Here is a 13,923-nt window from a genome sequence, read left to right as displayed (position 1 = left end):
TGTTGTTTTTAAGTCGGTCTAAAACTTCCTGAGGTATAGGAAGAACTTGACAAACACGTGGTTAACTGCTGGAAGCCGACAAATCCATCTTGAACCCATTTGTCTCAATGCTGTATTGTTCATTTCATCTCAGTAAAAAACTTTACATTCCCCACGTTTGAGGCGGTTGAGGTTGGTTATTGTTTACCATTGTTGTGCATGGTTATATCCTACTGTGTAAAGAATCTTTCACTTGGTCCATATAGTGTCCTGCTTGGTTATAGTAGTCATTTGCTTTGTTATAATAGTTTCCTGCTTGTCTTCCTAACATTGTCCATCCATCCTTGAACTTTCCTCTTGTTTCAGGATTGGAATAAGATTTGTTGCATCTCGTGCTACATCCTAACCTTTCTGTACAGTTTGTATAATAGGTTGTGCTTTCTCTTTAAGTATACCTAATGTACTCAAAATCTTCCTTCCAACTCCAAATACACCTCTGGCTATTGTTCCCACTGCGGGCAAAAATCTGGATGCAACTCCTGCTAATGCGCCAAATAAACCCATTTCTTATAGGATAAAAAATGACGAATCCAAACAAGGACCCCTATGTTCTAAAGCGACAAAAAAAGCACTCATGGTAAAAATCTTTAGTTCAACACCAAATGCTTGGTTTATGGATATCTTGGAAAACATTCCGAGAGTTAGAACAGATGGACCACCATACTGGCTAATATTTGTCGGTCAAAACACAGATACTGTGAAGCCATACCATTATGGTCCAAAAATATTTTAGATGTGAAAACTGCTTTGACAATATTCGTTGACAAATACCATCCAACAAAACTGACATCTGACTGTGAAAGTTCTTTCAAATCAGATGATGTAAAAAACTATCTGCGTTCAAAAAATGTAAACCAATATTTCATTGTCGACCAAAACCATTCTGCTCTTGGTGTCATTGACGGTTGTATAAAAATGTTAAGAGACTTAAACCAACCACAAGGTGGTGAAGCAAATGAAATGTCATATGACGACAAATATAGACACTTCTCCATGGCAAAGATGAGACAAGTTTTAAATATTTACAATAGCCGTAAACAAAAAGGTTTGGGAAACCACTCCCCCGAAGAAATGAAAAACAACCCTGACTTAGAGAAAGACTATATATTTAATAATTTAGTCAAAAGAGACAAACAAGAAAGAATGCCGGGCTTCAAACTTCAGAAAGGTGACAAAGTAAAAATAGAAATACCTAAACGCGACCCATATGAAAATACTATTGACTATGACAACAATGGGAACCCGACAGGTACTCACATTCGTGTTCGTAAAAATAGAAGAGAGTATACAAGAGAATATTATGAAGTTTTAGGCAAACATGGCAAAATGTACAGACTGCAAGCAGAAGATAAAACTACTATTGTCAGACCTCGTTTCAAACTTGTCAAAGTTCAAGGTGGTATACTTTCAAAGACAGTTCCTAACAAATATAAGACAACTCCTGACGAATATGCTAAAGAAGTTGAAAATGACGACTAAGCATTTCTATACCATGCGTAAACTGTCATGTAAGGTGGCATGTAGTCTTTACTTTGTCCCGTTGTTTGCGTATATCCTGAAACGCGATGTGTATGGTTTCCTCCTCCCTCAGTGTTACTCCAGAAACAATTTATAGCAAACTGAACGTTGTCTTTAGTTAGTATACATATCATGTGTACGGTGGCACTGCGTTCCACCATACGCAATACTTGTGAATTTGACACTTTACAAAACCGTTAACGTATATTTTACAACACAAACACAAACACCAACTTAACCTTAAATATTTATAAAGCCGCCAACCACTTCACCTTACTACTGTAAAAATAAACGTTCTCACTTACAAAAGTATTGCAACTCTTCCCATTGCTGTGCTTCACACAATAGTTCATATTCTTCAGTATCGCTGCTGTCGCTCCAATCGTCAGAGTCAAAGTCACTGTCAAAATAAATGTTAGTAAGTTTTGACAAAGCTAATGAAACACGTTTACCGTTTGTATCGTATGCTTGTATAAACTTTCCATTCTTCATTCCTTCATAAACGCTCAAACTAACTTTACCCTTTCTCCCTCGTATCTGATAGAATGTATTTTCACGAGGAACGAAGAACAAATTCTTGAACTCATGACCGTTGTAGTTTGTTATCTCAATAGTTTTCGTCATTTATATAAAAATAAACTTAAAAATAATTTTAAAAATAAACTTAAAAATAAATGATATCACCACTCCCACACGTATGAAAACATCCATTTAAATTTAGGTGAAGTGGTGAGATCTCACCTCTTTTTTCACCCTGTTGAACTCATTGCTTTATAACTCTCTTCCTTTATCCAACTCTTCTAACTTCTTCTTAAGTTCAGCAATGTTGTCCTCATGAAGTTTAATCTTTCTCAAAATTCCTTCTCTATCTAATGGTTGCTTTATCTTTCTAAACTGAACTCTACCATCCTTCATAGTATGAATGTAAAAACCTTCTGGAATAATTCCTGATTTAATGTATTCTACCAAAAACTTTTGTTTCATTGCTTCAGTGATTTTATTTGTCATTTCAATCAAATAAAAATTTTAATATTAAATAAAAATAACGTTATTTTTTCAGTAAGGAAACGCAGGAGTTTTACGATTTATTTGAGGAGTAGGTTCTGGTTTAAATGTTGGAGTCGGTTTTGGAGTTGACTTTTGAACAGGAGTTTGTAATTCCATAGGTTCAGGAGTCATTGAAAGTGTTGTTTGTGAAGGCGTTGGTTTTGGCGATGGTGTTGGAGTTTGTTTAACTTCAGCTACTTCAGTATTATTTACAACATTTGTTTTATTTCTTTTCAACATCATAACTGCTCCTGCTGTAGCTAGCAAACCTAGTGGGAGACCATATTTTATATAAGGACTTGACCAAATGCTATTTTTGACAGGAGCTGGTGGAACACCTAACCTTGGTGAGACTGCTCTTTGCCATTGTGCAGCTCGTAAGAAATATTCAATAGGTGCTCCATAATCGTTTGGTAAAGTTTGTTTCATAGATGGTGAAGGTTCACGAGAGCTTGATGAAGAACTCATTTATAAGCTTTAAAAATAAACGTTCATCCTTTATTCCTCACTGTCGTCCGTAGCTAAGTTATAGTCATCTAATCTTATTATGGGGATGCCATTAGCACGCACCTGAATGGCAAAGCAACAATCCCTCATAAATCCAATAAGTGGCTTTGGTACATTTTCAGTTGCTAGTTCAATAGGTCCTTTAACAGACAATTTGTATGTTATTGGAGCAGTAGATGTTTGACCTTGCTGGAAGCAAAAGTCCACTTCTGTTGGAAAACCACATAAGAAATGTGTGTTGTCATAGCTATCCCATTTATGTTCCACACTACCATCATCCACCAATGACCTCATAACATCTTCATTAAATCCTATCATATCATTGTTTGTATTGCAAGCGTTCGCAACCATTTCATAAAATACAGGTCCATATGATTTTTCAGGTTCTGCAGGCATATTTCCATAAGCTCCCATGGAAAGCTGAAGATATTTAAACTTAGGGTTCTCAAAATTAACATAATAGTTGTCTTTCTTTCTAAATAGTGCCCAAATACTTTTAACATTAATAGGCGTATAAGCTGCTGTAAATGTTGCACTTGAACTATCTGTATTCTTTGAGAATGAACCGTCCATAGGAATCCAATCCATAACTTTAACAGGAAAACATAAAGCCTCGTTTGTATAATGTTCTACAAGTTCTGTATAAATGTTAGGGTCTAAAGAGAATGACTTTGGATGAATGAAACATTCATTAAAATCCATCTTTGTTCGAAATAGTTGCTGGGTTACAGTTGTAATAGTAACTGTTCCACTAGCTTCTACTGCCTTCGTTATCATAGTGAATGGTTCATTCCATGGAACAAATTTATTTGTCGGTGGATTTGAATCTGAAGCAAATGCAACTTTAAGAGTTGGATTGAAAGCAATGATATCATTTACAGATATAGATGTGCATTGTAAGGCGTCGCTACTGAACTTTACTTTAAGCTGAATGTTTCCTGCAAAAGCTGGAATAAATCGAATAGCTTCTAATGGAAGGAATCTTCTAACAGGAATTCTTAAACGAAGCTTAAAATCAAATGATTTTCCTGCTGTAATTGGACCACTAACAATTTGTCCTGTTCTGCATGTTCCCGAATGACTCCATACATCTTCATGTCGAGTCTTTGAGAAAACATCTACTTTCTTTATTTGTTCGGTAGTTTGTGAGTTTGAAGTTATATATGCTTCTTCTCTTGCGTTGTCTTGAGAATATACGATACGACCATTTGCAAGGATTTGATATCCAGCAACGCATAGAAAGCGTCATCGAAACCAATCCAAAATCCTGGTGGGTTTGTTTTATTGGAACCTGAACCAATTTCTTTATCTGCAATAAATTGACCTTCCATTTTATACGTAATGAATGTATTGTAAAGGTCCACATATTTTCACCAGGAGGTGAGAGATTGAATGTTACCCATGTGTTATCTTTAGCAGTTCCAGGTTGTGATGGAATCTTTGCGTCAGAATATTTTCTATTAGTGTCACCAATTTGAACTGCATTGTCTATGATATCGAAATATGAGCGAATCTGATGAATATGCTCTGCTGGAGTAAATTCGTTTAACTGTTCGTTCTGCATGTATTTACTTCGGATAAAAATATCTATTTACTTCATTATTCTCACTCTTCTTCTTGGCATTCGTGGTGGAAGTTGTTTCTTGACATTTTCAATGAACTGTACATTCTCTTTTGTCTCAACTTCTTTCACTGGCGGGTCAGGGTTCTTTGACTCGGTTTGTTTTTCAATGAAATTCACGAACTTTGCAATAAGCTCTTGGTTCGTTATTGAAAGTACATCTGGCTTCTTTTCTTCTGGTTCTTTTGGTGGCTCAGTTTGAACAGAAGGTTTTATATGGGCTTCGTGGGCTTCCCCTTGCCATGCACCTTAATGTTGTCGCTCTCTGCATTCGCTAATGGAACCTTTCTTTTTCTTACGTATATTTTACCATCTTTACTCTGACTTACATAATAGAAAGGATGTTGTATTCCTCTTGCGTCATTTAATATAATAGACTCTCGTTCTGATTTTGACAAGCTCATTTTACATCGGTTAAAGTTTTAATTTTTTTTTTATCTGCAGTCAAATGACTCAGACAAGCCCTACGGACAAGACCCAAGGGGTCATAGATGTTGAAGCATTGAAGAAAGAAATTCGCGAGCAAATTTTATCCGAACTGAAGGAACAAAAACAAGAACAAAAGCCAGAGAGACCAAAGAGAAAACTTAGTGAAAAACAACTTGCTGCATTAGCTGCTGGAAGACAAAAGAACCCACGTTTGCTGGCGAAGAAAGCTAGAGAAGAAGCAAAAGCAAAGGAAGAACAAAAAGCTAAAGAAGCTGAAGCAAAGAAAGAGTAAATGGTTTATTTTTATCCGAATTAAATGTATAGACAAATACCTTTAACTGTTGCGTTCAGTAGTGAAAACCCTGACGTCAAAATAAAGGGGAACAGAGTAACGTTTAAGTTTCCAACAGACTGGATTGTGAACATTAAATGAAGAGAAGTACATTGGCATAACATCTATGTATATAACACGTGCTTTCAGAAAGGTTGACTTTATACTTCAAGTCGAGATAGAAAATGACGAACAGTCTTTAAGCGCCCAAAACATTCACATATACAAATACTTTAAAGACGATACAACTTTACAAGAATGTATGATTTCTTCAATGAAATGTTCGAGAAAAAGTTCAACATTGAAGTACAAACTTTACAGCCTTTACGTGAGTTTCTTGCACAACTGAAAGAAGAAGGTAGTCAGCCACAACTTATAGACTTTCATTATGAATTTAATGAAAATGAAGATGGAACACATGACTGTCAGTTTGTTGTATTCTCACCATTCAATGAAGTCGCTAAAGAGAAAGAAAATCCATTACGTATAAGTTTCAAATCTCTGAACCAATGAAGACTTCAAGAATGTTTTCAATTATGATGCAATGCTTCCGAGGAAAAATGAATTTTCAAAGATTGTAACACCTGGCATTTGGGATAGAAAGCAAGCTATATTATATTCAAACTTAAGTAAGGGAGTTGAAAATGAGTTCATTGGTCATACAAGAACTTCACCACTTCCTAACCCTAAATACTATAAATTAACTGGCTTCAATCGTGAGTTTTGGATAGACATGTTCTCCACTCATGACCATAACTGCCCAGTGTTCTTACCTCCAGACCATAAGGACTGTCTCTACATTGAAGCACAACTCTTAAACTCTACCATCGCAGTATTGTAAAATCTACGCTAGCTTTATTTTTATCACGAATGACCTCATTTCTGACAAAAATAAATGACCTCATTCATGACCTCATTCATGACCTCATTGCTGACAAAAATAAATGACCTCAGAACTTCAACTTACGAATAAAGCTTGTTTTAGTCGTTATTGAGAAGTTAAACTTTTCAGCAAAGCAAGGACTAGAAGACTTACATAAGTCAAATCCAATCTCTTGACCGTCATAAAGTGCTTTATATAACTTCATAACACTGAACTCAGAGTCTTTGTCAAATTTTCCTTGCGGAACCATTAAACCTTTATCTTCATCATAGAAACACTGAACAGAGTCAGGAAACATTTCATTAGCGGTTAATGCAATAACATCTTGCTTCACGCCTTTCATTCTGCAGTGAAATGCAACTTCATTTAAATCATTCGTGAGTAAGTCTATGTAAGTCTTCTTTCCACAAAATATTGACTTGTATGCTAAACTTTGTTTTCCAGGTGTTATTTCTGCGAAGTCACTATGAAACTGACCAAGGTTTTTACCAATGAGAACTCTTCCATAACGTTTCTCAAACTCTTCAGCTAAACGAGGGATATCTTCATTGTAGAGATGCATACTGTCCGTATCGCTATAAAAGATGTCCATTCCTAAGTCCTCAGCAGTACAGAATACTTCACACATTATTCTCTTCGACATAGACAGAATGTTAACACCAAGTGGACAGAAGTTAAAGTGTCTGCAAATGCTTTTCGTTAGCTTGAAAATAGTTTTATCTGAACCATCCAAACCTTCGAACTTCACTATATGGTTGTAGTTTCTGATGGCATATCTTATAGCATCTTTGTCATTTACTATGGTTATTTTTGACTCAATAGGAGATAGAATAGTTTTGCCCATAAATACTGTTCAGAATGAGCTTTATATTTTCTTGCAAAGGATTTCCTTCTTTCTTATACTTTAACCTTAACTCAAACAACTTCTTTACTTCATCTCTTATTCTAATATCTCTGTTTCCATCGTAATAGTATCCTTGCAACACTCACATTTGACACCTTGATATTTTATGAGGTCTTGTAATGTTATATGGTCAACATACATTAAACAGCAAGTGTTTGAACTTCTGGGAACGTTAAGTTCTGGATTTAGTTCAGGGTCACAAACTATTAAAGGAAAGTGTCTATGTATTCCAATCTCTGTTATCTTAATGAGAACAAAGAAGCCAGACATAAACTTTTCACCAATGGGTTCCTTTTGGTCGTCATCGAATAAATGTCTCATGAGATACTCTGTGCTTAGCATCTCATCCTTCATAACCTTTGGAATTCCTTCTAAAGTATAAAGTCTTGCTATAGCGGATGGATATAATGAAACAGCGTCGAAGTCAGCAATGAGTTTCTTTTCGCTCTTTTGTTTCATGTTATCTGACAGCATACATCTTCCACCTTGAATACAGCGTGAAATAAATTCTCTTGGTTTATTTGAGAGGTCATAAAGATTTCCATTCGGGAAGTATACTCTGTTCTCAAATAATTTGTTAGCAATTGAACAAATACTAACGTAGTCATAAACGTTTAAATCAAATTCTTTCAATAAGTCATTGCGGAACTTAACAAAACCTTCTCTTAAAATTCTTACATCTTGTTTGCAATAAAACGTGCTATATTTTTCTAAGTCGAAGTGGTTCTCATCTATTCTGCAACCTTTGATGGAATCTATGTTCTTCATGAACGTTTCAATATCTTTTACAAACTTACACGCTTCAGAAATGACACCAGTTCTGTTGTCATTTGCTAACAAAACACTGCTGTAGTAGTTATATGGAAATACTTCTTTCGGTCCTGTTTGTAAGTTAAACATAGCAGGAAATAGTTTAAGCTTCTTATTTATAACACTGTAAGAGTCTTTTATAATAATTGCCCTTCCTTTATATAAGCCAGTTATTTGCATTGTTCGTGAACCTTTAATGATGGGAGTTCCTTTCACTTCTGTCATGTGTCTTAAGATGAAGTTTATATCATAACTGAGGTTATGGAAATATATTAAACTCTTGTCAGGAAGTCGTTCCAAAAATTCTGTTGCACAGTTCTGACCCCATATGCTTTCACTCACTGAACCATCTTCACTGTCATAACAGATGTTAAAAGCTTTATGAAAGCCATCGGTACTGCACTCAAAGTCAGCAAAGAAAACGTGCTCAGGAATGAACTTGCACTTATTTTTATTTACTTCTTTTGACTCTGCTTTCTTCTTCAGTTGTACACAATACTTTGGAGCATATGTCAAATCTTTAAATGGTGCAAGGTTCTGTTTATATAAGTCAGTCGTATATGTGAAAAGTTCTCCATAAGAAATAGGTTCGAAATATTTGCACTCCCACAATGTTTTCATAACATCCCATAGCGGTGTAGTTCTATCATAACGAACTACATATTTGTTCTCTCTCTTTGTATATATCATCTGTTTCTCAATGTTCATTCCACCACACTCCTTCAAGATTTCTATATAGTTGCGAATGAAATATGTTGTCATTGGTAATCTTTCATTTAGCATGTAGTGGTCTTCAACAAGAAGTAAGTCAATAGTTCGAACAGTTTACATTCTTTTGGTATGTATCTCTTTATTTCATTATGTCTTGAGTCATTGAAATAACCAATGGTAACATTAAATGCTATACCTGTTGCGTCAGAAATTTCTTGTACTTTACTTTGAGGAAAGTCTCTAACACGAATGACTTCTCTCATGTGGTCAATAGTTTCTTCATTTACTCCAGCCTGAATGCAAGCATAAACGAAACAATTGTCTTCTGTCATAAGTGCTGCAGTTCTTTTGTTCAGTTCATTGAAGATTTGGTAGCGTTCAAGATTTATAGGTAATGTGCAAAGATACTTCCAGAACTGACCGCTTCTCTTCTTATAAAACTTCTTTTCACCATTATCTTTCCAAAAGCTTTCTATAAGTGCTGGGTTTCCTGTTTGCTTAAGAGCTTCCAAAATGGCTTTCTGGTCATTTGTCAGTGTGCTTTCATCTCTATATGGTCTCTTTTTTGGTTTGCCTTTCTTTACATCTGACATCGTTAAGCCTTCATATTCTGTTAAATCATACATCTTTATTTCGGTAAGATTCTTTATGTTTGTCAAGAAGAAGTCATAGTGCATTTCAACAATACCTGCAGCATTTGCTTCTATCTCTGATATAAAGTTCTCCTTCAAGAGCTGATGTAGTAATGTTCCAATATTATTGAGGTTTAACGTAGAACATTCATACTTTCCACCAAGTTTATAACATACCATCCATCTTTGTTGGGAGTTTATTTTAATCTTCTCTAAGAGTCTCATGAAAACCTTACCGAAATGTTTGTGTAAGTAGTCTCTGTTTGGTTCATCTAAAGCTTCGATGTTAAAGTCAATGAGTCTATTGCCTGACTTCACATTTCTCTTCCTATTCTCTTCATCTTTCTTTAACCATCTCTCACCTTCTTTTGGTTTGTCGTCAATGGAACGAATGACATCGTTAGCTTTGCGAACTTGTTCTATAGCACTTTTAAACATCTCTCTTCTCTGTTGTTTCAGTGTGTCGTCTCTTCTTCTTGTTTCACCAACGTTTGCATTTGTTATGTCAAACATCTCTTGACGAACATCATGCGAAAGAGCTTTACGAGTATGACCAACGTTTGCATTTGTTATGTCAAACATTTCTTGACGAACATCATGCGAAAGAGCTTTACGAGTATGACCAACGTTTGCATTTGTTATGTCAAACATCTCACGCCTTACTTCATGAGGTACTGAACGTCTATGATATAAGTCAATAGCAACGTCATTTAAAGGAAATGCTATTGCATGGACTTCGTCCTCGCCGCGTTGCGGCTTTATGAACTCATGAATTCTATCATAACTTATTGCACCATTATAGTCTTTAATGAAGTCAGCGAGTGCTTTTTTGTTTGTTGCGTAATGCTTTGCAACATCTATGTTAGCTTCTGTAAGAAGTTGTTTTATTTCCGAGTGTTCTAACTTAGACAACTTCCGATACATCTTTAGTAGGAAATAAAAAAAAATATTTTTGAAAAAATTAGATTAGATTTTTTTAAGTTATTTTTCAAAATAATTTAATATTTTTATTTTAATGAAACACATGCAAGATTGCAAGTTCTTTTCATACAATGCTCTCGCTACTGCCATCAAGAATGAGTTCAATAATGCTTCAAATGTTAATGTTATCTTTAACAAGAAGTTTGTGAAAGAATCTAAGTTTGGTCAGTATGTCAGACCATTAGCTATCGTCATTGACCGCAAACGTTATACTTCACAAGAGTTAGCAGTAGTTTTGAAACAAAAGAGTTTCTTCGTGAATGTCAAAGATACACACTATACTGTTATAAAGAACTCTAACGTTGACTTCTTCAGTATTGCTTTAAATCTTTCCGAACAGAAAGAATATAAGAAGGGTGAAACAAATGTGAAATATTATCCTTCATCTCTGAAGACAATAACGAACAAAGATGTTATACAGAAATTCTTACCAAAGGTTGAAGAAGCTTCTATTGACATTGACGAAGAAAGTGAAATGGTTGAAGAAATAGACCCTGAAGCTATTTAAGCAAAAATATATTTTTGGTTAGTCTTCATATCGATATTTTACAACAATTCCCCAATGTATAAACTTTTCATACGCTTTTTCATAAGCTTTATATACCTTCAGAAATTTTGCATAATCTTTAGAAGCATTTAGATATTGTTTAAATGCTTTGTATGTCTTCAGAAATTTTGCATAATCTTTTACATGTTGTTCGTTCTCTTCTTCTGTCATGAGTTCCGAATATTCTAAATTCATGTTCTTTCATATGAGATAAAATTTTATAAAAAAATAAAATTAGCTTAGATTTTTTTTATTCTTCCTCTTTGAAGTTGTCGAAATATTCTGTTATCTTTTCCTTCAGTAGCGGTAAGTCTTCTTTGAAGGTAAGTATTGTACAACCTTTGATGTCATAGTGTGTTTGAGGAAGAGTATTTTTGACAATTTCCTTTATTTGCTCATTCGGTGTCATTGAAATCGGTAAGTTTTCACGATAGAACCAGTTTCTGTCAGATTTATATATTTTAGCAAGGTCGTAAAAGCTTTTGTTGTTTCTTCTGACTAAATGCAACATAACCATATCTCTATCTTCTTTCTCCAACTCTTCAGCGTAAATCATATACTTATAACTCTTTTCCTTTCCTTTTGGTACTGAACGCGGTATTCTTTTCTGTATGCTTTTGTCTTTGGATTCAATGACTTCATCTTTTGCTTGAAGTTTCTTTTCCATCTCTCCACGTTCTGCTTTATATAGTTCATCTAACATCATGAAAATATAACAAGCATAACGAGGTGAAGCCCACATTGCTACGGCATTTACTAAAAGTCTATGAACATAATATCCTCTCAAACCAGGAGCCAAATTCTTGCGATTTTCGTACGGAATCTCTACCCTCGGTTTTCCGAGGGTAGCAAACATATGAGGAAATTCTTCTAAAAGTTCTTTTGTCTGTTGGTTTTCAAACCAATGATATGCTTGCTTTGTAGAACGAAGAGCATTCATTATACTTTGCATTTGGTACATGTCATCTTTGACTGAACGAATGAGTCTCAATTGTTTGTTATACTGTATGTATTCGTATTCTTCATTTATGGCTTCATGAACGATAGCAGTTGTTGTGTTCTCTGTTGTTGACATATCTGTCTTTACATACAAAATAAAAAAAATAAATAAAAATAAAATTAGCGTTATTTTTTCTATCTTTCACAAAAGACCAAAAATAAACGCTTTACATGTATTTTTCAGCAACTTCGTCAAATAATTTTATAGCTTTATCTATCTCATCTACTTCAAACGTTTCTTTACCTTTTATGGGAGCACCATACATTTTCTTAAACTTTTCGAGTAGTTCTGTTTCTGCGGCTCTCATATCATTAACGAACACAACCTTGACTCTATTGACTGTAGAGTCATATCTTTGAGTTATATTATATGTCCTTCCTATCTTATATCTTTTTGTGTTGAAGTCCTTCGGTTTCTGAACGATGTAAAGTAAGCCTTCACTGCAACGTTCCGTATCGAATGAACCATAAGTTATGAAGTTATATCCAACAACTGGGTCAATCCATAACAAAACTATTGGTATAAGACTTTTGTCGATGAGATATGCTGTAGTTCCATAGAATCTTACTGATATCATAAGCTCAGGATTTCTTGTCAAAATTTTCTGAGTTGAAGCATTTCTAACCCAGTCGTGTGTTTTCTTTCCAGATGGAAATATAATGTCTGACAAAGAATATTTGTTGTATTTCTTTGAGTATCTTACGTTTAAATCACCTATTCTAACCAATTTGGTGTCATTGTCTATCTTTCTAACTGTTTCAAACTCAATGTTTGACATATATGTCTTTACATACAAAATAAAAAAATAAATAAAAATAAAACTAACTTTATTTTTTCTGTCTTAAGGAAATTCACGATTTTTGTTGCTGAATTCAGCAAAAATAATGTTTAGGTGAAGAGGTGAGATCTCACCTGTTTTCTCACCTGTTTTTTCACCTGTTTTTTCACAACCGTTTTACATGAATTGTACGATGTATATTTGAAATCCTAAACAGTTTCGTAGCTTCTATTTCTTCTGTCAGTATGTCAAAAGTTTTAACGATACCGAAAGTTTCTTTATATTTCTTCTTGACGTCAGATAGAAGGAAATCGTCAGCAGTTGGATAGTTTTTGTTCAGAAATTCTAACATGTCCATTTTATTTTCTGCTGGTTTTTCTGCTTCTTTCTTTAAATCTGCATAGTCGTTTCTCATTCTTTCTATCTCTTTGACTGAGTAGTTATATCTCCTCATTGCTGCTTTACATTTAGAACATTGCGGGTTCATTTTTGCGTTATACATTGAAATAAAACCAGCTAAAACAACTAAAGCGTCAATTGCTCTCTTCATCTCAAACATAGCGGGTCTTATTTGTTTGTTCCATACTTTGCCTCTTCTATCTTTATCTCTTATTTCCCAAACACATTCAGCAACTAACGAAACAAAGTTATCGTAAGTCTTAAACTCCTCAGATTTATATATGTCAGAAATGTTTTTATATACCATGTCGCAATCTTTGTCCATAACCTTATGGTTGCAATGAAATCCTAGAAACTCATAGTTTACCTTACGAATGAACTTCTTTATTTCTACTGAGTCAGTTGGTTTCACTTCAATTTCGTCGAATTCAGGAATAGTGAGTTTTTGTTGTTGGATTTCAGGTAGTTTAGGTAAATGGTCAATAATGTCCTGCATTTCATAAAGATACTGTTCATTTGTTTCATCTTTCGCACTACAGTCTAAATTACTTGTTAAAAGTTCTTGCTTTATCTTCTGGATTTCTGTTTCAAAAGTATATGAAGAAGGAATGAAGCTTTTCATCTCTACTAACATAGATGTTGGATTCATGACTAAAGAGTTTGGTGCTGTAGTTGTTTGTATTGCTGTTGTGCCGATTGTTGAAATCATATCTTTACATACAAAATAAAAAAATAAAAAAAAATAAAACTAACTTTATTTTTTATTTCGGGAAAATTCATGAAAAT

General features: G+C 34.4%; 11 protein-coding genes and 3 pseudogenes across 14 annotated transcripts, besides 1 other annotated feature; 3 read left to right on the top strand and 11 right to left on the bottom strand.

Moving 5' to 3' along the window:
- Nucleotides 1–954: 954 nt before the first annotated feature.
- TVAGG3_0362790 (uncharacterized protein) lies at nt 955–1,518 on the top strand (the record flags this gene model as incomplete). Its single annotated transcript, XM_051231490.1, has 1 exon — nt 955–1,518. One exon carries the CDS (start codon nt 955–957, stop codon nt 1,516–1,518), a length of 564 nt encoding a protein of 187 aa, XP_051101220.1.
- Nucleotides 1,519–1,673: 155 nt separating this feature from the next.
- Nucleotides 1,674–13,923: part of a mobile genetic element that runs on past the window's edge.
- On the bottom strand, nt 1,855–2,181 carry TVAGG3_0362780 (uncharacterized protein; the record flags this gene model as incomplete). The annotated part of the gene is made up of 1 exon (XM_051231489.1): nt 1,855–2,181. One exon carries the CDS (start codon nt 2,179–2,181, stop codon nt 1,855–1,857), a length of 327 nt encoding a protein of 108 aa, XP_051101219.1.
- TVAGG3_0362770 (uncharacterized protein) lies at nt 2,329–2,565 on the bottom strand (the record flags this gene model as incomplete). The annotated part of the gene is made up of 1 exon (XM_051231488.1): nt 2,329–2,565. One exon carries the CDS (start codon nt 2,563–2,565, stop codon nt 2,329–2,331), a length of 237 nt encoding a protein of 78 aa, XP_051101218.1.
- Nucleotides 2,614–3,072, bottom strand: TVAGG3_0362760 (repellent protein 1 family; the record flags this gene model as incomplete). The annotated part of the gene is made up of 1 exon (XM_051231487.1): nt 2,614–3,072. One exon carries the CDS (start codon nt 3,070–3,072, stop codon nt 2,614–2,616), a length of 459 nt encoding a protein of 152 aa, XP_051101217.1.
- TVAGG3_0362750 (uncharacterized protein) lies at nt 3,103–3,888 on the bottom strand (the record flags this gene model as incomplete). The annotated part of the gene is made up of 1 exon (XM_051231486.1): nt 3,103–3,888. The coding sequence occupies one exon, from the start codon at nt 3,886–3,888 to the stop codon at nt 3,103–3,105; it is 786 nt and encodes a 261-aa protein (XP_051101216.1).
- TVAGG3_0362740 lies at nt 4,703–5,136 on the bottom strand (annotated as a pseudogene). The gene has a single exon. A coding segment is annotated over exon 1 (434 nt).
- On the top strand, nt 5,181–5,453 carry TVAGG3_0362730 (uncharacterized protein; the record flags this gene model as incomplete). The annotated part of the gene is made up of 1 exon (XM_051231485.1): nt 5,181–5,453. One exon carries the CDS (start codon nt 5,181–5,183, stop codon nt 5,451–5,453), a length of 273 nt encoding a protein of 90 aa, XP_051101215.1.
- TVAGG3_0362720 (organellar and viral DNA polymerase type B) lies at nt 6,443–7,018 on the bottom strand (the record flags this gene model as incomplete). The annotated part of the gene is made up of 1 exon (XM_051231484.1): nt 6,443–7,018. The coding sequence occupies one exon, from the start codon at nt 7,016–7,018 to the stop codon at nt 6,443–6,445; it is 576 nt and encodes a 191-aa protein (XP_051101214.1).
- On the bottom strand, nt 7,029–8,314 carry TVAGG3_0362710 (annotated as a pseudogene). The gene has a single exon. A coding segment is annotated over exon 1 (1,286 nt).
- On the bottom strand, nt 8,780–9,612 carry TVAGG3_0362700 (annotated as a pseudogene). Its single transcript has one exon. A coding segment is annotated over exon 1 (833 nt).
- TVAGG3_0362690 (organellar and viral DNA polymerase type B) lies at nt 9,664–10,356 on the bottom strand (the record flags this gene model as incomplete). Its single annotated transcript, XM_051231483.1, has 1 exon — nt 9,664–10,356. A coding segment is annotated over one exon (693 nt), but the record flags the coding sequence as incomplete, so codon positions are not given.
- On the top strand, nt 10,448–10,921 carry TVAGG3_0362680 (uncharacterized protein; the record flags this gene model as incomplete). Its single annotated transcript, XM_051231482.1, has 1 exon — nt 10,448–10,921. The coding sequence occupies one exon, from the start codon at nt 10,448–10,450 to the stop codon at nt 10,919–10,921; it is 474 nt and encodes a 157-aa protein (XP_051101212.1).
- On the bottom strand, nt 11,211–12,035 carry TVAGG3_0362670 (KilA, N-terminal/APSES-type HTH, DNA-binding family; the record flags this gene model as incomplete). The annotated part of the gene is made up of 1 exon (XM_051231481.1): nt 11,211–12,035. The coding sequence occupies one exon, from the start codon at nt 12,033–12,035 to the stop codon at nt 11,211–11,213; it is 825 nt and encodes a 274-aa protein (XP_051101211.1).
- TVAGG3_0362660 (organellar and viral DNA polymerase type B) lies at nt 12,905–13,846 on the bottom strand (the record flags this gene model as incomplete). The annotated part of the gene is made up of 1 exon (XM_001312737.2): nt 12,905–13,846. The coding sequence occupies one exon, from the start codon at nt 13,844–13,846 to the stop codon at nt 12,905–12,907; it is 942 nt and encodes a 313-aa protein (XP_001312738.2).

The sequence above is a fragment of the Trichomonas vaginalis genome, chromosome V (genome assembly GCF_026262505.1).
Source record: "Trichomonas vaginalis G3 chromosome V, whole genome shotgun sequence".
Lineage (NCBI taxonomy): Eukaryota > Parabasalia > Trichomonadida > Trichomonadidae > Trichomonas > Trichomonas vaginalis.
This window is presented reverse-complemented; position numbering and strand designations above follow the sequence as displayed.